General features: G+C 38.0%; 1 protein-coding gene across 4 annotated transcripts; it reads left to right on the top strand.

Moving 5' to 3' along the window:
* The first annotated feature begins 63 nt into the window (after positions 1–63).
* Positions 64–24,359, top strand: LOC125228370 (carboxypeptidase A4-like). Of its 4 annotated transcripts, none has more exons than XM_048132913.1 (9): positions 64–998; positions 6,271–6,474; positions 6,742–7,001; positions 7,374–7,583; positions 7,677–7,866; positions 8,664–8,814; positions 18,484–18,673; positions 23,525–23,671; positions 23,880–24,359. In XM_048132913.1, exons 1-9 carry the CDS (start codon positions 413–415, stop codon positions 24,093–24,095), a joined length of 2,154 nt encoding a protein of 717 aa, XP_047988870.1. In that variant the 5' UTR covers positions 64–412; the 3' UTR covers positions 24,096–24,359. The 4 variants fall into 4 exon arrangements, with proteins under 4 accessions (XP_047988870.1, XP_047988868.1, XP_047988871.1 ...); XM_048132911.1 differs by having other exon boundaries at positions 64–1,010; XM_048132914.1 differs by having other exon boundaries at positions 64–1,010; positions 23,525–23,703; positions 23,880–24,096.
* The last annotated feature ends 343 nt before the right edge of the window (positions 24,360–24,702 follow it).

The following is a 24,702-nucleotide window of genomic DNA, read 5'->3' as shown; positions in this document are numbered from 1 at the left end:
CTACCATTATGGATGACACGCTCGTGAAGTAACACCCCTTTAGCACAAGGCGCGGGAAATGGACCATAGAAAATGATCTACTTTACGCACTGCATGACGGTATAGTACTTTTCAATAACAGCGTGCAAAATCATAATCAACGTATGCGAATTAGGTATTTTCTTTCTTTAAATCCGCATAAATGCGGTTTGTTTATAACGTTAACGATGGCTGACTGACAAGTAAGTACGAAAATAAATAATAACATAAAACCTAAGCGAGCGACTTGACCTAGTGTTAGTAGGCGAGTTGAAAGCGACATTGTCGCTTTAATGGCGGTGGCAGGGAAGGTGGTTGCACAGGCGCGCACACCTCGCCGGCACGGGTACAGTGCGCTCGCACCTCGCCATGTACACACGCTCGCGTGGCTCACATGGCGCGTCGCCTGACGCTGCTTGCGCTGCTGGCGTGCGCGGTCGTCGCTCGCCGCCTATCGCCTTCCTCCTCCGATTCCGAATCATTGGACCCGTTAATAATATGGGACGACACCGAGGAGTCTTTCGAGACGACTCCTTTACCGCGCCCGCGTACTCCTAAACCGACCAAAGTGAGACTTAAAAATAAAGCTGTAAACAAAGACTCAATTAGTGAGAATAAAAGTAAGATAGTTAAAAGTACAACCATCAACATTGAAAGCTACACCAACTTTTTAGTGACAAAACAGCCGCCTGTTAAAGTGCAGCACAATCGACCCGATTTGGGATCAGGGGTGCAGTACCAATGGATAGGAGGTTCAGCCCCAGGCGCCTATCGCCAAACTAGCACCCGACGACCTACAGTGCGAACCAAGAAACCGACATCAACGCGCCGACCAACCACTGTGGCTCGCAGAACCACGAAGCCAACGAAATCAACCCCAAGCAAGAATAAAACATGCCCTCCTAAAAAATCTGGATGGTTATCTGAGTTTTTCAACACAGATAAAGTGAAGAAAACGCCAAAGAAGCAAGCTAAACCAGGTTGGTTTATAGGTGGGTAACTAAAGCTATAATAGAATTTCCATACCTAGAAATATACAAAGGAACATGTTAGCAAAAACTCTACTTTTAATTGTTTCGAGTAGTTCTCATAACAACATTTACAAGGTTTATTTTGAAGAACAAATTACTGATATTGTTGTATTTAATATATTACCTACCTACAAAAAATTATTGTAACTTACTCCTAAGTATGATGATTTCGCACGTGAGTTATTAATTGTGAAATAATTCTAGCATAATTTCATAATGCACATGTCGAACACTCTAGAACCTAACCCAATTTTTTTTTAATGTACCAACTAAATACCTAGATTACCTTAGTCATCATCAGTGATAAATATAATGTCACATCGAGATTTTACAGACAAACCTAAAAAGCTTTTTTCTAATATGTAGGAAAATTAAGTACCTACATGTATAATTTGAACTTGAAACAATATTCAACTTAAACGCTGGAAAAGGTATTCCGCGAAAGTAGTGTTAAGGATAGAAAAGTGTTCAGGTTTAACGTAGGTACGGGTCGTTTCAAGCGACTTTCCGGCTGTTATCGCGTGGCCAATCAGTGAGTTATGCGGAAAATGATCCGCAAACCGCCAGTTGCCGGCGCCTGCGCCCGCGCAGGCTCTCACGCGCTATTACCTGCCCGTTTTCCCGCTGTCGGCCTCGTCTGTCTCTATCTAAACCTACTCGCTAGACAAGGTGGAACGATGAGGGTTGGCGCGAAATTAAATTGTTCCTGCTCTCGCTTTGGTTCAGATTGCACCGCCTGCCCCACTGGCGCACCGGTTTTCTACTTTTACAACGTACCTATGTGAGTCATCTCATGTATACACGATACCACAAATTAGTGTAATCATTTATTTCATTGGACTATAAAGTAAAGCAACGACACTTACAAGTTGCTATCTACCTACTTAGGTAGTCATGAAATTAAACCCCTTTCGTTAATAAATTTCTCAAAATAATTTAGGTATAAAAATAATAAATTTGTTACAATCAGAGTCACTCCTTCACAACGTTGCCAATAGACGGCAAACTGTATCAAAATTCAAAGCTCTCTATCCCCCCTCTATTTTTGGGAATAACTAGTTTATACATGGGGTCTTTTATGAAAATTATCAGATTAGTATGCTCCAATGAACAATCGTGCCAAGCTGCGTTGAATAACTAGAGCTCACTGTCACATTTAAGGTCCAATATTACAGGATGCGCGAACTCATACTATTTCAGTTATACTGCGGACTGTTGAGGTTAGACATGCTCTTGTACATCCATTTCAGCGAAGCAATATAGTACAACAAAATGAGCAGTTACCCTATAGGCCTACCCATGTCGCAGTTTTGTATTCGCAACAATCACAACCTCACAGCTCTCAAGTGAACGATTTAGAACTACTCGCGATTTCTCGCGTGCTATAGGTATATTGCTGCGCTAATTAACACAAGTCAAATTAAATTCTATTGAAAATATTTCAACTTGTGCTATCTTAAAGTAGTCACACAACTATATATATATATATATATATATATATATATATATATATATAAATTAAAACCGAAATAAATTACACATATGAAAGAAAAAGTGACCAAGGCCTCCGGTGCCCGAGGCTGGAATCGAACCAGCGTACCCTGCAATCGCGGCAGATGCCTGTTTCCGCTCGGTCACTCAGGTCACAGCTGCTGAGGTCGAAATTATCTCTCATATGAGTAATCTATACAAGGAGGAGGGTACGCTGGTTCGATTCCAGCCTCAGGCACTGTCAGTCACTTTTTCTTTCATATGTGTAATTTATTTCGGTTTTAATAAAAATAAATAATTTGCTATTGATATTACTTAAAACTTGAGTTTTAACATGAAAACGTTAACTATATATTTTTTAAGGGCTCTAAACGCATAGGTGTGACAAAACGTCCTTACGAGATGATATGAATAGAAATGTGTCACAGGATCCATATTAATAAAACGGCCCAGGAATATATAGTTACAATAACAAAATTTTAAACAAACAAATAAAAATCAAAATTATTTATTCAAAAGACAGCGGTACATGTAAAACTAACTTAAAAATACTAATTAATATAATACTACTCAATTAAAACTAACATTACTATAAAACTAAATTCTATTCACAAAACTCGTTCCGAGCCCTCCCAGAAGCAAAAGTGCCCATCACACTCGATGCGTTCCCACGCTGAATTGCGATAGACAGCCTTTGCATCAGAAAAGACCCGGAACGAGGGTCATGGCCTCTCTCGCTGAGCCGCCGCCCCAATTCGACCAAAAAGGCTTTCCCCTCCGCACACCAACACCCCAACGTCTCCACTGCCAACGGGACATATAGATAGCGCGACAGCAGCGCCGAATATTTGTCGCGCTTCCGTGATGCTGCTAGTTCAGCCGCTGCTCCAGCAGTCCGGACTGTCCGGCCGATGTGCGAGGCGGCAAACATTTGCCGATACAAGTGCTCTCCTAATAATGTCATTGAGTGCAACAAATAATATGTTTTGGCCTTCAAAATGACAGTTGACATTGACAACGTTTCAAAATGTCCCTAAATCAAAAACCATTTCGAGATAGTTATACGTCTGTAGATCACAAAAATATATTTTTTAATATATTTTTTCCTTATTTTTAGTAAAAAATTCTTAAAAATAGTTTGAAGTGACGTTACATAGTTGAGTCAGACTATTCAGAGCTGCCACTATAACCAAAAAAATCTTCCGGTTGGGATGTCACTTGAGTTTACGGCTCCTTACCTCTAATCTCCATACTACTAGCGATAATAAGTGTCACAGGCGAATTAATGATAGGCGAAATAGAGGGCACCCGTCACGGGTCTAAGCTTTAAGTTTCAGAAGTGCAGATATAAAACCAGGTGGCGCTGCTATTGCAGGTACATAAGGGTTTGACACGTCATTTTCGACTGTTCTGCTTTGACAGATTTCTCTCCTTATACTTCTACATTTCATAGCTCGTAGTTATTCAATATTTGTTGACAGTGACACTTGACCGTCAGACATCTCGGACTGTTTAAGCTGACTGTTAAAACTTTTTTTTTAGGAATGATTTTGTTGTTTTCTTAGGTGTATGAAACCACACATGTGACGTCATAAAGCTGTCTTGACGTTTGTAACTTACGCTCTTTCTGTTCGAAGTAGTAATAAAAAGGGATTTTCGCATGAAAGTAGCAGTTTTTAGGAAAAATAAAAAAATACGTGTATCTTTAAATATTGAGTTCTTTCAAACCAAACAATAAAAAGTAGTAGTAGAAAATATGAAATGTTGTCAATTGCCGAGGGTGCTGCTCACAGAACTTAATTTAGATAGAAGAAACAAATTCATATATTTGTATAGGGGCCGAGCGTGTCAAATTTTGTACTGAAGTTGATTCTTGTCTGTAATTTTAAATATGTCTCAGGCTCTTGATTGTTCATAATTTTTGTGTTGTTGCAATTGAATATCACGTAACGAGGCATTTTTTATGTTTTGGTTGACTTCAACTTACAAAAATTGACGCCCGAAAGCTGCAAGCTGCGAGTAAAGACGGACAACTCAGTGGATTTCACTGAGTTCATTTGACACGCTAAGTAGATACGTTTGCTTGATCTATGGTATATATGACATCTGTGGTGCTGCTCGAGTTGGTGTGTTTAAAGTTACAAGTGACATACTTACCTCATACTGGCTCATGCTGAAGGCAATATAATAAGGGCCATTAATATTTTTATAACCTTTAAATAAATTTGTAATATAATCGCTACTCTGAAGTATAACGAACATGCCATTTCATTAAGATTTATTTTTTAAAGAGAGCAAAAAATGAAATGAAAAAATTAAATATGTAAATTAAAAAAAAGAGTTACTTTTAATTATAAAAAATATAAGGATACTTATATTCTTATGTTTTAATACTCATTATCATTACTTAACAGAATCTGCATAATTAAAATTAAAATACTACATTGCCTGAGCTGAGATACAACATATAATTATTATTGTACAAACTGCCGGGACTGGAAATTCCGCTGTGACAAAAATGGAATGGATGGATGAAATTGTCGCAATGGAAAAAGTACAACAAAACCGTTTAAATATTTAAAACAACATTTTAATGCATTTCTGAAAACTGAAAAGTTACAAGTGGAAGTCTCTTTACAAAGTGGTTTTCAATGTCTAATATGACAAGTTGGAAAGAGACTTCCGCTTGTAACTTGTAACTTTCAGTTTTGAGAAATGGGCCACTGGTCTTAATAAAAAAAGTAGAAAAGAACCTGAAGTAAAATGGGGTAAGTTGAAAGGTTTTTCTTGTGAGATCGTAGTGCTTCGTAAAACAAGAAAAACCCTTCAAGCTTACCCCATGTTACTGACTTGGCAAATATAAAAATTATGTTTTCCCCTCACTAGCTCGGAAACACGTGTTTGTCCTTTAATATCAGCGGGTAAAAACGCATTTTATCCACTAGTGGGTAAAGTATATTTGACCTCGAATAAAGTCAAATTAACTGCTTTAAAATTGATAAAAGTAGTTGAATCTAGTAAAAAAGATGATGTACCACCTGTGGAACTACTGGAAGCAGTGATAAACGCATTTTTTGCGTTGTAGTTTCCTCGCTATAGTGAGGGGAAAAGTTTTGTGTTACACTCGGGTGCAAATGTATTTTACTTCTCGTGTGTTAAAAAACTCGGAAGTTTAGGATTCTATTCTCGAACCACTCGCTTCGCTCGTGGTTCGACTATAGAATTTTTTCACTTGCTCGTTTTTCAATTCCACACTCGGCGTTAAAATACAACTTTGCCCCCTTGTATAACAAATAATAACTATTATATTTTTGTACACTTAGAACAACTACAACCTTCTAGAGCAATTATAACCTATATACTATCAGGGCATTAGAAATGAAAAAAAAAAACTTTGAGACACACGTAAAGAAATTAAAAAACCTGGAAGTGTTGGGTGTCTTACGTTTCACAAAAAGTTCTACAATGTATGCGATACGATCGTCGACATAATTATAATATCGTACCGATTTCGAAGTGTGAGAAAAAGAAAACTCATATTACTTAGTTTTACGTTCTATGTACATACATTGTAATAAGTTGAGAGCAAAACTAACGAGTTTTCATTAAAGATTCGTGCTATTTGAATATGTCAAAAGTCTGTAGGTGTATTTTAAAAAATATAAATTTTCGTCATTATCACAACTATCATAAGACTGTAAAATTTTAAATAGATTTTACTTACTTCCAGGTTTTATTTCTAGTATATATAATTGGATTACAATGAAAACACCTTGGTTCGGAGGTGGGTGGACAAAAAAGTCAAAACAGAAACAACAAACCACTACCACCACATCGACAACCACCACCGCACCTTTAACAACTTCTACAAATGGTTGGTTTCAAACCTTGCTGGACTCTGAAGAAGACGATGGCGCCTACGTTGTCAATGAAAGTAAGAACCTATTTAAACAGATAAAATACGGTCCATGCACATACATGCAGTAAAACATAGGTACCTAATCGATTATGTGCATCTCACTTTCTTCTGCTGTAATTGCGCTTTTAGATCGGGCTGGATTACATGACCACGCCTACTTAGACAAAATCGATAACAAGATAACAAGTCCGTGCCTACTTTAAATAATCCTTTCCAAAAAGGTAAATCTACAGTTTGTTTTATATTAAGTAAAATACTAACGATCTAATTAATTTTCGACAGAGAAAAAACCGGTCAAGAAGTCACTGAAGAAAAATTACAAAGGTTTTCAACTCCTGAGAGCGTACCCAGACGCTCAGTGGAAAGTCCGCGAGATGCTAGACTTACAAGAAGAGGCTCAGGGCTCGGACCTCATGTGGTGGACTTCGCCCTCGCTAAACGGATCAGCCGACCTGCTGGTTCCACCAGACCTTCTCGCCGACGTCAAGGACCACATGAAATCCTCGAAAATCGATTTTGATGTAGTTATTTGGGACTTACAGGTATTAACAATAAAATACCTGTTGTTGTTGCCTTTTAACCATCTTAGATGTTGTTTCTTGTCTTTCGATGTTACCGTCTGTCAGATATAACGGAAATTAGCCACGCGTCCGATTTTTTATATCATAGCAGCCATAGCCATAATAGCCCAGCAGCGAGCAACGTGCTGACTACATCTCCGAGCACGCCTTCCAAATGTCCATATTTATCATAACTATAGGTAGTCTTTATTGTTAGTAAGTAGGTATACTTGCCTAAATAAATCCCTACCTAGTAAATTATTAGCAAATTACACGACTCGCTGCTAATAAGATAAAATGATTAATATGGATTAAATCAAATTTAAATTTGTAATAAATATTATTGATTTACAGAAAGCGATAACGTATGAAAATCCCAGATTGTCCAAAAAACAAAGATTGGAGTTGGAACAGCTGCGAGGGCACCCGATGACTTGGCGTCGATACCATCGGTACGCTGACATTCTGCGGTACTTGGAGTACTTGCAGCACCACCATGCCGACCTCATAGAGCTAGTGCCATTGGGACGTTCGTCCGAGGGACTACCATTGGTAGCTGTGAAGGTATATTACATGCACCTACATCACTACAACCTTATTTTTATTTTGATCAGAACCTTGAGTCACGTCAGATCTAACATTTTCATATTTATTCAGATTTCAATTCCATCGAATGAAACTCAATCGGCTGGAACTAAATCTAAGGATTCAAAAAAGAAATGGCAGTTGCGTTCTAGAATGAAGCCGGCAGTGTGGCTAGAGGCAGGAGCACATGCTCGCGAGTGGATTGCACCCGCCGTTGCTACTTGGATTCTCCATGCTCTAGTGGAAGGCGAAAAGGGCCTAGGTAATTATACTAATTACTTATCAAATCAATTTAAGAGATAAAAAGAGAAAATAAATATAAGTCCCGGGCGCAAGGCATGGGCCATGGGGCCTGGAAACATACGTTATGTACCGAGATAGCGGCAACAGACAGGCAGATAAGGTATACTGTATAATAATTATAGTTACAGCTGTTATAGTTAAGATAAGACATTAAGTATTACTTACTAAGTAGTTGCTTATAATAGTTATAATAATCTATTATAAATACCTCTCTAGCTTCATGTCATGAATATACTTAGAGAAACGTAATGGTCAATTTCGTTCGTTTTATGTAAAGATCCGTGTGCACCTATGTGTATAACTTTAATGTTAATCTAGGTAGTTAATGATAATTTTACGAGCTAAGTCAGTACTTAGATCTGCGATTATTCAGCGGTCTACATTGCTTGCCGTATTAACTCTAATATACCTATGTATAAATTGTATAATGGTAAGAAAGTAGAGAAATAATCTTCGTAGGTAACATAAAAACTTAACAAAAATAAAGTTCATTTTTTTTTCAATGAAGCGCAAAGAAAGTTTTTCTCTGATAAACATCGAATGTACCTATCGATGTAGGTAATTTAGGTACGGATAAAGGCAACATGTAGAGGTAAATACATATATGCACTAATCTATGTGCATGGTGTGTGATATTTTTGGGGCTTTGTCTGTTTAGTTTTTTATTACTACATATAAATCTGTCTCTGTAATGTAGACGTGTTTTCGTATCACGTATAGTGTCGATAACTAATTTTATTATTTTCATTTCATCAGGCGCAGAGCTCGAAGTCCTCAAACAGGCTGACTTCTACATAATGCCAGTGTTGAACCCGGATGGCTACGAGCATTCCCACACGCACGATCGGCTGTGGAAGAAAACGCGGTCTCGGTTGCAAGACCAATCTGAAGACTATTATATCGGCTGGTTAGTAACACAAAACCATTATGTATATGTAAGTAATATTTACCCAAGACTAATAAAATGGTAATAAGTGATGTTAACTGTCAATTGTTTTGTAGGTTCTTCGTGAGACCGATATTTTCGGATTGGTCTGACTATATGTAGATTGTAGATATGTAATACTAATTATGCCTGGCATGCAAGGAAGGGGATCTTATTGTTCACCACATATTTAAGTCCTTTATAAACATAAACAAGTATATGTCAAAATTTACCTATTAGATTCGAACATTTCGAAGATTTGCAGCCCCACTGTAACAGTTACTATTAGTTCTTCTAATTAAAAATCTTTTTTTATGTGGCGTTTATTGGTAAAATCAATGTATTTTTAGCATTTAAATTTATATTGAATTGACATATTACCAACGTATTACTAAATGCAAGTAGCTAAAAGACCATAAAGTAATTCTGCATTGGCGTGGCCGCAAAGTTTTCTCTTTGGGAGAATACGAGTATATGTGGCGATGGCACCATTTATGTAACTGTTTCTTACCGGACACAGTTCCTTATCTTGTTAAACTTAAACATTTAACTATGTTTATATAGACCATTCCTACAAAACAGGTTGAGAACGCTGAGTACATAGCCAATGTCACAATACGCTAGTTTCCTTTACTTAAAATAAAATATGTTCTGCAGTGCACGAAATAAAGCACCACATAATTAGAAGAAAAATATGGACAGTAGCTATGTTTAAACATAATTTCTATTTAATAATTCAAAGAAAAAGATATAGTTAACGGAGCAACAGGAGGCTCAGCGGAACGTTTGTCACTATTTTTTAACATGTCACGAAGATGGGTATCGTCACTTCCATTATTATCACCCATCGTGATATAAGGGTGTGTAAACGCGGAAATAAAAGCATGTACTACACGTTTACGAATCACAGAATTTATTCCAATACACTTCAGATCAAAATAACATAGGATTGGCACAATAAAAACGGATTAGGAGCCAATAGGTTAGAAAACGTGCACCACCGCGCGCAGCTATCAACGGAATGACAGCTGCCGACCGGTCGACGCCATCTTGCTACCCTATTCGGGGACAACCCGCTCCTATTTCAATACTACCCGCAATATTTTCATGACTGTCAATGTCAAGTTAATTTCAAAGATACCCTGAATTTTAAAAGAATCAACAATCACAATATTATGACGTTTAAGCAATCATAACAAACAATTAGTTGTCAACTGTCAACGAAACATCAAGATACCCTACAATTTAACATCAATCTTACTACTTTGATTAATAACAAATCATAATAACATACTTTGATACTTAAGATCTTGATAACATTCGATTACAGTCTATCAAACAGCTAAATTACAAACATTGGCAATTAATCTAATGATGTGAACCCAAATAGGTGCAATATTCGACAACGCGCCGTCACGGCCGTCCTGCATATTCACACGTCCTCGTGTGCTGGGGCTGACTCATCTTCAGTATCTGCAACGAAGAGGTAGTGGTTTACACTATGGACCACTCGGTCACCCTGACCAACATAATATGTCTGAGACGAAATCAAGTTACGCTCGTGCCACACAGGCCCGTCAAAATTGCACAAAGTCACGATCGGCATATAAAATTGGGATGTCACACACAGTAATAAGAATACTCATTAATGCCACACAGGCTAATTAGTCAGGGCCACACAGGCGAGTCAGTCAATGCCACAAAGGCGTGTCACTGCCACACAGGCTTATCAGTGCCACACAGGCCAGTCAACGCCACACAGGCGAATCAATGCCACACAGGCCAGTCAATGCCACACAGGCCAGTCAATGCCACACAGGCCAGTCAATGCCACACAGGCGAGTTACAGCCACACAGGCGAGTTACAGCCACACAGGCGAGTCAATGCCACACAGGCAAGTCAATGTCATTACGGAAACTATGGGTAGAGATTTAAAGCAAAAATAGTATCGTGTGATTAAGTTACTCACCATCGCCGTCATCGGCACATTCTGTCTCAGCTTGGTCAATAGGGACTTCCAACCCAGCGTTTAACTCTAAAGGAACATAGCACTCAGGCATAGCCCGCACGCGATCATGTGCATATTTGTATGTCCTATTAGAGTTAAGAGCCTTCAATAGATACCTGTCACCATCCAACAGCTCTACTATCAAATACGGACCTTTAAATTTTGAGTCTAACTTTGTTTGATTACGCTCATGGTTTTCCAATAGAACGTAGTCACCAACTTTAAATTTTTTAACCTTGGCTTTAGTTTTATCAAATCTGTTCTTTTCGTAAGAACCGCTTGCCTCTATTTCTCGTGCCGATCGCTCTCTTATACAATTCAAGTCGATTTCAGTTTCATCTGTTTCTAATGTCATGAGGTCTAGAGGTCTAGCAACCTTTCCTATTAAAAGCTCTAAGGGACTTGCTTTGGTTACCCTACTCATAGTACAATTAATAGCTAGTTGAATATCAGACAACGCGTCTTGCCACGACCTATTCTTACTTGTCTCTACAGCTGTTAACATATTTTTGAGTGTAGACATAACACGCTCTACCTGTCCATTTGCACGGCTACTACCAGTTGCTATGAGATGCAAATCAACATTATGGGCATTACAATAGTCTCTAAAGTCCTTCCCTGAGAAGCATCTACCCTGATCTGCAATAACACGGTGAGGTGCGCCAAACAATGAAACATTGTATTTTAATGCTTTAATCGCGCTAGTTGCGTCAATATTTCGAGTGTGGTATAAAATCACGAATTTAGTGAATGCATCTATTGATACGAACACGTATTCTTTCGTATCTTTCTTTCCGCTTAACTTTCCCGTTGCATCCATATGAATGGTGTGCCATGGTATAGTAACTTTAGGGATGGGGTGCAATTCAGCCTGAACCTTTCCAGAGTTACCCTTCGCAACCCTACAAGTGATGCAATTTTCTACAAATTTCCTAACATATTTGTTCATATTTGGAAACCAAAAGTGACAATAGACTTTTTCTAAGGTCTTTTCCCACCCTAAATGCATGATATTTTCATGTACGTGATTTATTATAGCCCACTGAAAAGCCCGAGGAACTATGGGCAACCAAAGACTCCTATTGTTCCTGTCAATTTTTCGAAATAGTAACCCACGCCTAATTTCATACGTTTTAGCAATATCACTGTCGAGTTCATTATTTTGGAGTTTAGTAATGATATATTTGATTTCATCGTCTTTTTGCTGTTCGGCTTGTAGCCAGGTATCAGAAATTTCTGTTAAATTAATTCGTTTCTGTTCAACTTTAGATACCTGTTTACGGGTTGGCAAAGGATTACGCGAGAAGAAATCCGCGTGGCTCATATGTTTGCCTTGTCGGTACTCAATATCAAAATCAAATGACTGTAGAAAACACCACCACCTATGTACTCGAGGTGTGAGATCTAACTTTGATTTAGATGCTTTGACCGCGTTGCAGTCTGTAACTACCAAAAACTTTTTCCCTTGCAGATAATGACGAAAATGTTTTATAGCGTTCACGATCGCGAGTGTCTCTAGTTCGTAGGAATGGTAATTGGACTCGGCCATAGAAGTCCGACGACTGTAATATTCTACGACGTGTAATCTACCATCAACTTTTTGCATGAGTATGGCACCGTAGCCTTCCGCGCTCGCGTCCGTGTGTAATTCCGTAGGGAGATCCGGATCAAATATAGTAAGTACGGGTTTGTTGGTGAGGATATCTATTATTTCTTTACGGATTTTCTCAAGCTCGGGAGTCCAGTGAATCTTACCTTTGCCTGACGTAAGGCCATAAAGTGGGGCTGCCTTTTGTGAGAACCCGGGGACAAATTGGCGAAAATAAGAAGCTAAACCGATAAATTGGCGTAGTTGAGTAACTGTTTGAGGTGGCGCCAGTTCAGTCAAAGCTCTTATTTTACGTGGGTTTGGTCTTATCTCTCCTGCAGACACTTCAAAGCCCAAAATTCGACTCTCTGTTTCAGGAAAGCACATTTTTTGATATTTAAAGAGAATCCTGCATCAGTCAAAGCCTTTATTACCACTTGTAACCGCTCAAGACCTTCCTCAATGGTTCGCGATGGAATGATTACGTCATCTAGGTAAACTACAGCAAAGGACTCGGTAAGCGGGCCCAGGGCCTTATTAATTGCTCGTTGATAGATAGAAGGCGCGTTCCGTAATCCGAACGGCATAGATAAATATTCAAATTGGCCTTCAGGAGTTACAAAAGCTGTACGCTCAATCGATTCTTCTTGTACCGGTATCTGATGATATCCACTAGCCATGTCCAAGGAGGTAAAGTAATTCGCTCCAACTAAGCGCTGAATTTGATCTGATATTAATGGCAGAGGATATCTATCAGGAACCGTGTTATTGTTGAGTTCGCGGTAGTCGACACAAAGCCTATCACTGCCGTCTTTCTTTTTCACGAGTAACATAGGACTGGCAAAAGGAGAACTACTTTCCCGTATTACGCCGGCTGCTAAAAGCTCTTTAATTTGATTACGTACTACAGTTCTCTCATCCGGGCTCAACCGATAAGGCCTACGTTGGACTGTACGGTTGGGGTCTATCAATTTAATTTCCAATTGGCCTGTAGTAACTCTACCAGTTGGCGTGCCTTCAACAAAATAACTGGAATTACTTTCGAGCAGCGAAATCAATTGTTGTCTTTCACGCCCCAAGACATCGCAGTTTGTATCTTCGAAGTTATTTACTTTTTGTCCTACATTACAAACCGATATCACTTTTCTTTTATTAAGAACAAGCTTGTGCGCAAAAACCTCAACCGAAAAGCCTAATAAAAGCAGATCCCTACCTACCATAATGTCATCAGTAATATGCTCATCTGGTACCACATGAAACAACAATTCCACTAAATGACCTTGAATTGTTACTGTCGACAAAATTTGGAAATTGCAATTCATATTTCCATTCAAACCTATCAACCTGACAGCATAATTCATTCTTTTCCCAGAGAGTCTACTGGCTACGCTTTCCCTTATCAAAGAGCATTCGGCACCAGAATCGAAACAAAATGAAAACTTCTCACCGGTTTCGTCCATAAGTTGATCAGTGGCTGCTTTGATGGTACAGATATCCACCCGTCGCTCGACCCGTGCATCGCTGTCCTTAGCGTCCTTCGTAGGACAGTGTGAGGCGATGTGACCTTGTTCACCGCATTTGAAGCAGGTTGGAGTGATCTTCTTCTTGTTATCGTTGTCTCCTTTCGAAGATTGAGTTGTAGATGTAGTGGAACTCTCGGAGCGTGTAGTGTTGGTGTCGCGACTGCTGTTCCCTCGACATTCACTAGATACATGACCCAGCTTTCCACAGTTGTAACATCTTCGAGAGCTATCAGTACGCGGCTTCTTTGCATCCACAAACGATGTTGACTTGTCTTGATTAGGGGGGCCTCTTTTTCTAAAAGTAAAAGCCATGAGCTCTTGCTGAAGTTTGTTGCGAGTTTCAATTTCAGTGGTAAATGCCACTCTTTGAAGTCGCGGCTCTATTTTAGCAGCATGAGCTAGTGTTACAGCTATCGCGATTTGTTCAGTCGTCAAAGACTTCCATCTTGCCAACAAGGCGCTCATAAATCGACTGGTGTAAGCGGACAAGCATTCGCCTTCTTTAGGGCTTCCGTTGAATAGTCGCCATAAATTTGCGGCAGGAGTTTCCACAAAATCGAATCGAGCAAGAAATAGATCCTTCAACTGGGGCCACGTTATTCCAGGAAAGCTAGCCTGTGCTAACCATGCTGCTGCGCTTCCTTTGAGTGCTCTGCTTATGGTCATTATAAGGTTACCACCAGACAAAGGCTTTTCTTGCAAACACAAGTCTACTGTTTCGCACCATACACGCGCATCGCTATCCTGCATATCAGGATTAAATTCAGGCAACGAAACTTTTGATTCAGTGACACGCGGTTCTTGTATAGCACGTATTAGATCTGCTAAATTCCGTTGCTGCATTTCAAAAAGAAATTTCCATCGATCGCACTCATTATTTAGAGAAAAATTTTCATTCTGACCTGTATGCTGCTGTGGAGGTACATCAGGTAATCCCTCGATTCTGATAACGGAGCAACAGGAGGCTCAGCGGAACGTTTGTCACTATTTTTTAACATGTCACGAAGATGGGTATCGTCACTTCCATTATTATCACCCATCGTGATATAAGGGTGTGTAAACGCGGAAATAAAAGCATGTACTACACGTTTACGAATCACAGAATTTATTCCAATACACTTCAGATCAAAATAACATAGGATTGGCACAATAAAAACGGATTAGGAGCCAATAGGTTAGAAAACGTGCACCACCGCGCGCAGCTGTCAACGGAATGACAGCTGCCGACCGGTCGACGCCATCTTGCTACCCTATTCGGGGACAACCCGCTCCTATTTCAATACTACCCGCAATATTTTCATGACTGTCAATGTCAAGTTAATTTCAAAGATACCCTGAATTTTAAAAGAATCAACAATCACAATATTATGACGTTTAAGCAATCATAACAAACAATTAGTTGTCAACTGTCAACGAAACATCAAGATACCCTACAATTTAACATCAATCTTACTACTTTGATTAATAACAAATCATAATAACATACTTTGATACTTAAGATCTTGATAACATTCGATTACAGTCTATCAAACAGCTAAATTACAAACATTGGCAATTAATCTAATGATGTGAACCCAAATAGGTGCAATATTCGACAACGCGCCGTCATAGTCATAGCTGGACACCGTTAATCAAATAGTTAACTTCGATAATCGCTAATCCGTTAATAAAAAAGTTAACTTCGTTAATCGTTGAAGCGATTGATAGTCCGTTAACACGTGAAATTTTTTTTATTGTTACTGTAGGTATTCAGTTGTATCAGTAATCCACTATAATGTACTATAAGTATTACTGTAAAAACCCGAAGTACAGCAAGCCTATTGGTCTCTAGAGTGCATATGGAAGGCAGTGGTCGCCTGAGCTACTGCCGAGACCTGTGTCAGGAGAGCTGTAAGATCACAGCAGGCGTAAGCGTGATGCTGGTGGTGTTGACACTGTTGGGGCACACTTGGGGCGGCAGAAGCTAGGGAAGTGAATGTGGTCGTAAATTGGGCTCGAATTTGCTGCCCTGTCACTAGAACAATCACCATGGTAAAACTTAGAATTCACCGAATCAACGTTGGTAAAAGCGAACCCACGTGAACACTTCTTTAGGTAATATTTCGGGCTCTTAGCGATCGACATCGGTAAAACGTAGGATTTACTTCGGGCTTTTATAGTAGGTAGCGTTCAGACGTGTTTTTCGCAGCGCAGATGGCGCTTTCCCGGTTGGATTAACGATTAACGGACTCGGAGAAATTTAACGGAAGTTAACGGGTCCGTTAACATTTTTTAAAGTTAACTTAAAAGTTAATCCGTTAATCGAAATGTTAACTTCGTTAATTAACGGATTAACGAGTTAATGCTCAGCTATGGATATAGTAAATGATTTGACCGTGACGTCACTCCTCAGTATTTCATATTAATTCTTTATTAGCAAATCGTTTTGACAGTTCTTAAAAAGATGCTGATTTGACTAGTAGGAAATTAGCCTATTGCTTACGGCCTTACGCTATGCTTACGCTAATGTCGTTATCGTAGTTCTTTCACTCTTTCGTTTTAGCGCGATAGAGAGAGCTAGAACTATTCATAAGAGCTTATAATTAGGCCTACATGAATAATAGTATTTTATACAATCGTGATATAATACAAAGCTTTTCAGTCGAGTACCATGTTTAGCCACGAAGCTTGCTGAGTGGCCTAATAGTACGGTACGAGAGTGAAAAGCTTAATTATATCACTATTGTATACAATACTTTTTCTACGAGTCATCTTCGTCATCAATGGACGGAAATATCATCATACATGCAAGTTAAAATTAATGTTAATAGAGTCGTTCACCGTTGTATCAACATCGAATTACCTAGCAACCAATTATTTGTAATAACCGTCTCTGATTGGCCGATAACGCGACAGATAAAAAAAAATGTGTTTCAGATGCAGGAAAATTTGCCAGGTATCGCAAATAAGTATAGAAATTGTATGAAGTTTTTTTTTTAAATTATTACAGTTAACTAAAGTCAACTATAATGAGCTTATTATAATTGAGTCGGAACTGCCATAGAGTATCCAACACTGAAAAGTTAGCACTTATAGTTTAGTCTGTGGTGCCCTAATTGACAGATTACAGTCGACAAGTAGAAAAAGATATTTTGAATTGAATTGAATTGAATAGCTGCGACTAAGATATTAGCGTAAGCAAATAGTGACGCTGGCTAGGTACGCTGGTGACTTGGTGAGGTGACCGAGGGGTACCTAAGGCCACTTCAAAACCGTAAGTAGTGGGTTCACATATGAAAGTACAATTCAGATCTATATGTATATAATTATATTACCTAAGTTACTTGTACACGCATTTCTATTAATTAGTTGCTTTTCGAACCCTGGCGCTAGGCCGGGAAAACGCTAGGTTGAAGAAGTTGCTTTTCAGAGATACAGTTGTGTGCAAAATAATAGCAGTCGATTAGAAAATGAAAACTAAGGGAAAACCATAATTTAAAATCTATTAATTTGGAATTTCCTTTATTGTTTTACTAAATTACTTATCATTGATTTAAAATGTCAGTCAAACTTTATTAATATTGTAAGTAAAAAACTGGTCAAGAAAACTGTATTTTTAGTATTTTTACCCCCTGTCTGGGATCGTTTTAAAAATGATGACTTGATGAGTTTTCTTATCACTCTTATCAGTTTGTTTTTATGAGTAAAACGCTATTGTTAATGACTACTTAATGTCATCGTTAGCTGTTCATTGAATTATTTATAGGCCATTTATGATTATAACTAGCGTAATTCGATAATATTTAACTGCAATGAATCCATTTAATGGTAATTATCATTATTAATAAAATGTCAGTTTTTAGGGTTCCGTAGTCAACTAGGAACCCTTATAGTTTCGCCATGTCTGTCTGTCTATCTGTCCGTCCGTCCGTCCGTCCGTCCATCCGTCCGTCCGTCCGTCCGTCCGTCCGTCCGTCCGTCCGTCCGTCCGTCCGTCCGTCCGTCCGTCCGTCCGTCCGTCCGTCCGTCCGTCCGCGGATAATCTCAGTGACCGTTAGCACTAGAAAGCTGAAATTTGGTACCAATATGTATATCAATCACGCCGACAAAGTGGTAAAATAAAAAGTGAAAAAAAAAATGTTTTGTTAGGGTACCTCCCCTACATGTAAAGTGGGGACTGATTTTTTTTTTTCATTTCAAACCCAACGTGTGATATATTGTTGGAGGTATTTAAAAATGAATACGGGTTTACTAAAATCGTTTTTTGATAATATTAATATTTTCGGAAATAATCGCTCCTAAAGGAAAAAAAAGTGTGTGTGTGTGTCCCTCTAACTTTTGAACCATATGTTTAAAAAATATGAAAAAAATCACAAAAGTAGAACTTTATAAAGACTTTCTAGGAAAATTGTTTTCAACTTGATAGGTTTAGTAGTTTTTGAGAAAAATACGGAAAACTACGGAACCCTACACTGAGCGTGGCCCGACACGTTCTTGGCCGGTTTTTTCATGAATAAATGACAAATAAAGTCAATGTATTTGTGTTCAACAGGTTTCCATGGAATTGGGGCCGCTCAGAGTGCGTTGGAGTGGACGCTGACCGCAACTGGGACTACCATTGGGGCGAAAAGGACTCTTCGCGAGACCCTTGCGCGGAGAACTACGCTGGGCCCCATCCCTTCAGCGAACCTGAGACCAGGGCCGTGTCTGAATTCTTGGCTGAACACAGGGGACAGATAAAGGTAATTCAAATTCAATAAAAGGTTACGGCTGTAAAATTTTTGAAACCGCGTGCTACGTGTATAGGATTAGGTAGGAACAGAAAAATAAAATAATACTAATCATACAGGGTGCCCGGTAATTAATGGACAACCTTTTAACCACCAAGAGGGCACCTTATACTGGTCCAGAAAATCGACTTTAAGGTTTAGTAAAAGTCGCCTGGTTTTCGAGATTTTCACACTTTTTAAAATTTTAATGGATATTAATGGACAACCTTTTAACCACCAAGAGGGCACCTTATACTGGTCCAGAAAATCGACTTTAAGGTTTAGTAAAAGTAGCCTGGTTTTCGAGATTTTCACACTTTTTAAAACTTTAATACTACCTAAAATTTTAAAAAGTGTGAAAATCTCGAAAACCAGTCGACTTTTACTAAACCTTAATGTCGTTTTTTTGGACCAGTATAAGGTGCCCTCTTGGTGGTTAAAAGGTTGTCCATTAATTACCGGGTACCCGGTATATGATGGGGTAAAATCGACTACACATCAAAGAACTAAAGGTTGGACCCTGCATTAAAATAAAAATACTTAGGAAAAGCCACTAAGCAAAAACTCGTAACGTGAATTCTTTTTACCTTCTGTTGGATTCGGCTGGCAGGCTTATAGGTAGATAATTATTGACCAAAGCATTATCGAAGTGCGTAAGTAAGCGCCTCTATTTTAACTTGGGTAAATTCCGCTCTATGTTTTGTTTTCCTCTACATGTCGCAATTATCAACGAATTCTTGTGATTTTTTGTTCTAACAATCCATGATTAAATAGAAAAACACATTCCCTCTCCGCACGTGTATCGTACGATGTGTTACAGTAAATATGGCCCTTTTAAGTTTCAACATAATATTATGCACATAAAGTTCTACTTTGCGTATAAGTGCGAGAAAGTAGCACCATATAGGCATATATACTATAATATAGGTCTTTTTCACTTTTACATTTTCTAAGTTTATTACAAGGTTTACCATCAGCCTACAGATCCACTACATTTAACGCCTTTCATTTGAAAGCTATTGAAGAAATAAATATCTAAGTAAGTTCTAAACTGAAACGCTTACTAGCATTAAAAATGGGATCCCTTTCTTTCCCATAAACTTATTGTTCATAATTTCGTTAGTCAGAAGTTGTTATTCATATATTTTGTGGTCATAAACATCACTAGTCATAATTTTTGTTACGAATAACGTTTAATGATTCTAACATTAACAAACCATAATGTTGGATATCATAATCTCAAAAGTCATAAAGTTGATGAGTATAAAATTGAAAAGTATAAAATAATTATTCAGAAATATTATTAAGCATATATTTTGAAGCCCTACTGATTGTTCTGCATATAGATTTAATGTCTAAAATTCCTAAAGTATATTATATTTCAGACATTACATATAATTACACAGAAAATTTTTATTCATAAAATATTATTTATGGCTTCAAAACAAAAAGTAACCCTATTCCTCAGGTAGGTTGTTAGTTTCCTTTGATTCCTTAGAGCGGAGATAGGAGCCCCGAGTAGCGGGGCTCCGTCTACTCATTGGTGGAACTAAATTGTTTTAAAAATAATTAACCCTTCTCCTCGTGTAGGTTCGTTAGTTTCCTTTTGTACCTTAGAGCGGAAATAGGAGGCCCGCGTAGCGGGGCTCCGTCGACTTATTGGCGGAACAAAATTGTATCAAAAAGCAACCCTTTGCCTCGTGTAGTTAGTTTCGCTAGTTTCCTTTTGCTAGTTATCTTTTGTCCTTAAAAGCGGATATAGAAGTTGTCGACGTCAGCTCCTTGGCGAGACCAATTGGTTTAATAGGTGCCATGAAAATTTAATAAATACTGAGGAAGTTAGTAAGCCAAATTACAACTTACGAAAATGCAGACGAAAAAACATTGCAACATATTTTATGGGAAACAATAGATATCCCATTGAATGCTATTAGTGAAGAAACACGTGGTTATTAATCATTATGACTTGTGATAAAATCCTTAGAACAATTATTCCGAACAAGTTTATTTCCTTCAACATTATGGATTTTTACAACTATGGACTTTGATTATTATGGCTAATAAATTTTATGACTAACAATAATTATGACTTTCAAAAATCGGAACTACGATTTCTGACGTTTAGTTTTATGACTAGTGATAATATGACTAAGAAAAATTATGACGGAAAACGTTATGGATTGTAAAAATCGGACTTAAAAAATTATGGGAACCAATAGAGACCCATTAAAAATACATGTTTATCTAAACGAACAAACAATAGAGTCGTATGTTTCACCTTCCTCGTCTATAATTAATCCCACTCGTAAAGTCACGGTTTTCTTTTACCGGTAGTAATTATCTGATTGCTGATGTTTTCTAGTTCGACTAGCTTCCACCTCGTTTGAAAGTAATTTTATAGATATATTTAAATTTAACATCTACGCGTATTAACCACCAAAAAAATACACTTACTTAGCCTAAATAACGTAAGTATATACGAGTAGAATGGTTTTCTATTCCCGTACTTTTATTTATCATTTACAGGGATGTAAAGATAAGTCTACAGTCTATTCCTCAAAAACGCATTTGTGCATACACGCAGTAAGTTTTTGGCTACTTTTAGGTACCTACTTCCACTGCCACAGAAATAAATAAAATAGTAAACGTCATGTCAAAATCTAAGAAACAGTGTGTATTTCACGAAAGTTATTCTAAAAAACTATTAAAAAATTAAGTGCAGTCGTAGAAAAAATATAGTGTACAAACGGTGTTTACTGAGTCAAAAAATACTCGTGGCGTCTTTATTAAATGCCACTCGCCTGTTTTAAACACCAGTTGCATAAAATACTATAATATAACGGCATTAAAATAAAAATACTGCGATAACGAGCTATTACTGTTTTAATTAAGTACATATTAATATTACTGATGGAGGTAAGCAGGTATGTTTAAGAGTTCATTATAACTAAAATATTTTAATGTAAGTACTACTTGTTACTAGTAATGTAGAAATTGCAGAACATTCCCAAAAAGCGGAAACATTCTTGAGAATGTTCGGAGAACATTCCTGCAACATGAAATTTATTGTTTAAACGAGAGAATATACGTGAAATAAAATTTAAATGGGCATAATATAAAACTATATGTTATTATACATATAATTTTGTCTATTACAGTTACCTATTTTGGTGATAAGTGATAAGTTATCAATAAGTTGCTTAAATTCTCACTATATACTTCAGGGAACATTTCGACTTACAGACTTCACAGTTTTAGTGCTGACTTTTTTAAATTACGTACCGAACTATTATTTCTTGATTGATTGATTGATCTTGATTTGGTCATGTCAAAATATAAATTTAAAAAAAATCGCTGTCAGGATCGAACCTGAGAACATCGGCATACGAAGCCAGCGCACTACCACGGGACTACGTCTTGACTTGCTGAGTCAGGAAATCACGGTATAAACTACGAAGTTAATAAATATTCTGATAAATTCTCGTTCTCGAGAACATTGTCAGAAGTTACCGAAAATTCTCATGAGGAAAGTTCTGCAACTTTGGAAACTTCTCGTCCGTGCATTGCTACTTGTTACTAAATAAAGGCATATACACCGAAAACCTAAATAGATAGAGATAGAAATAAAATTCATATTTAATTGGATACTTGTATTAAATTAGTTCAAATCAGGCAGATGTTTTAAGCTTTTCCGTGGGTGAGTGGAGGTGACTGGAGTACCAAAAGTTTAACCTTTTTTATTGGAAACAGGTAAATCATTTGACTACAATTGTGTCGCTTAACTACAAAACTGGGTAAATCCATTCTGCTATAAGGTTGATTATCTTTCAGATCATATTATATTTTTTATATAGCAGAATGGATTTCCCCAGGTTTGAAGTTAAGCGACACAATGTCACTTGATTGAAGGGCCGATTCAGTCTAGGATAATAGTTATTTATTATACAAGGGGGCAGTTGTATTTTAACGCCGAGTGTGGAATTGAAAAACGAGCAAGTGAAAGGAGTCTATAGTTGAACCACGAGCGAAGCGAGTGGTTCTAGAATAGAATCCTGAACTTGCGAGTTTTTTAACACACGAGAAGTAAAATACATTTGCACCCGAGTGTAACACAAAACTTTTCCCCTCACTATAGCGAGGAAACTACAACGCAAAAAATGCGTTTATCACTGCTTCCAGTAGTTACCCAGGTGGTAAATCATCTTTATTACTAGATTCACCTACTTTTATCAATTTTAAAGCAGTTAATTTGACTTTATTCAAGGTCAAATTACTTTACCCACTAATGGATAAAATGCGTTTTTACCCGCTGGTATTAAAGGACAAAACACGTGTTTCCGAGCTAGTGAGGGGAAAAAACCTTTTTTGATATCAAACCTAGAAGTAGAAGAGAAACCTAAGAGGGCATTGTCCTGTAGATATTAGTTACTCGAGTGCGTCAGATTAAGACATGAAGTGAGTTCTCGTCATACTATCATTATTATCATTAATTAATAATTATTTGACGACCGGTCTGGCTCAGTCGGTAGTGACCCTGCTTAGCAGCTTAGCAGCCGCGGTCCTGGGTTCGAATCCCGGTAAGGACATTTATTTGTGTGATGAGCACAGATATTTGTTCCTGAGTCATGGATGATTTCTATGTATATAAGTATGTATTTATCTATTTAAGTATGTATATCGTCGCTCAGCACCCATAGTACAAGCTATGCTTAGTTTGGGGCTAAGTTGATCTGTGTAAGGTGTCCTCAATACTTATTTATAATTTTCTCTATATTTTGAATTAAACTTTGCCAAGAAGGGATATTTATAGTTGAATTTTTCCAGGTGTACATCAGCCTGCACGCATACTCGCAGGCGTGGCTGGTTCCGAGCTCGCACGCTCACGCGCCCTTCGCTGACGACGGCGTGCTGGTGGAAATGGGCAAGCTGGCTACAGCCGCGCTGGCTGATATGTACGGCACTAAGTACCAGGTACGCTTGTTGTGTGAGCGTTGTCAAGGTTTGTGAGTACCTATTTAAGGAATTGGGCGTTTAAACGTTGATGTAATGTAGGTAGATAGATACTCTATGTGGAGATTAGTGTTGGCAACTGCTGCGCTAGCGCTGAATCAACTCATCCAACAACTGGTTGGTGGCCAACAAGCCAAACTATGTTTCTAAATAATGTTTTCTGTTTCAGGTTGGAGCCGCAGCCGAGATTCGACAGCCGGCATCGGGTATGTCGCACGACTGGGCAAAAGCGCGCGCCAACATAAAATTTGCCTACCACGTGGATTTGCGCGACTCCTTTGGGCCCTACGGATTCCTGTTGCCTGGCTCTCAGATCGTCTCCACGGCCCGAGAAACGTGGCAGGCTGTCAAGGCTATTGTAGATAATTTAAGCCCTGGATCATAACTGCCGTACCTAAAATAACTTGTCACAATTTGCACCACTAATTTTTCCACTTAGAAGACAACTTGGTTCTACATACACGTATAAAGAAGCATAGGTACTTTGTAGAGAACTTCCTGATGACTTAATTTCGTTTGTAAGTAGGTACAAGTGACAAATTCGTAATATGTGTATCTATACGGTCTAGATGTAGACGATCAAAGTTCGTAGTTTAGTAGGAGAGAATTACTAGAATTAGCCTTAATGTAACGGGCAACGGTATTTAACGTGTCATGAAAATGGCATTAATATATTAAATTACAATTGTTTGTGAATGATCGTTTTCTTTGATTGCCAATATCGAGGGTTTACTGGTGAAACCCGATAAGTTGAGCAAACTGGTTTTAAATTCGAACTATGTGCAATTTCCACAATGTTGTTATGTCAAGGACAAATTATCTCGATTTATCGGGTTTCACCAGTAAACCCTCGATGGCCTCGATATAAGGAACCTAAGATTGCTTCCAACAAAAACTGTTAAAATATTATAAATATATAATTATAAGTAGAAACATATTTAAGTACCTATACCTAGTAACTATTATAGGGAGCTAATTGTATAGATAATTAT

This window comes from Leguminivora glycinivorella, chromosome 7 (genome assembly GCF_023078275.1).
Source record: "Leguminivora glycinivorella isolate SPB_JAAS2020 chromosome 7, LegGlyc_1.1, whole genome shotgun sequence".
Taxonomy (NCBI): domain Eukaryota; kingdom Metazoa; phylum Arthropoda; class Insecta; order Lepidoptera; family Tortricidae; genus Leguminivora; species Leguminivora glycinivorella.
Note: the sequence above shows the minus strand (reverse complement) of the source record. Positions and strands in the feature narration are given on the sequence as shown.

Coding starts and splice junctions, on each gene's coding strand:
- LOC125228370 (XM_048132911.1), top strand. CDS start 413: ATGGCGCGTCGCCTGACGCTGCTTGCGCTGCTGGCGTGCGCGGTCGTC. Junction 7,867..8,663: donor GGAAGGCGAAAAGGGCCTAG/GTAATTATACTA, acceptor TCATTTCATCAG/GCGCAGAGCTCGAAGTCCTC. Junction 18,674..23,524: donor AACACAGGGGACAGATAAAG/GTAATTCAAATT, acceptor GAATTTTTCCAG/GTGTACATCAGCCTGCACGC.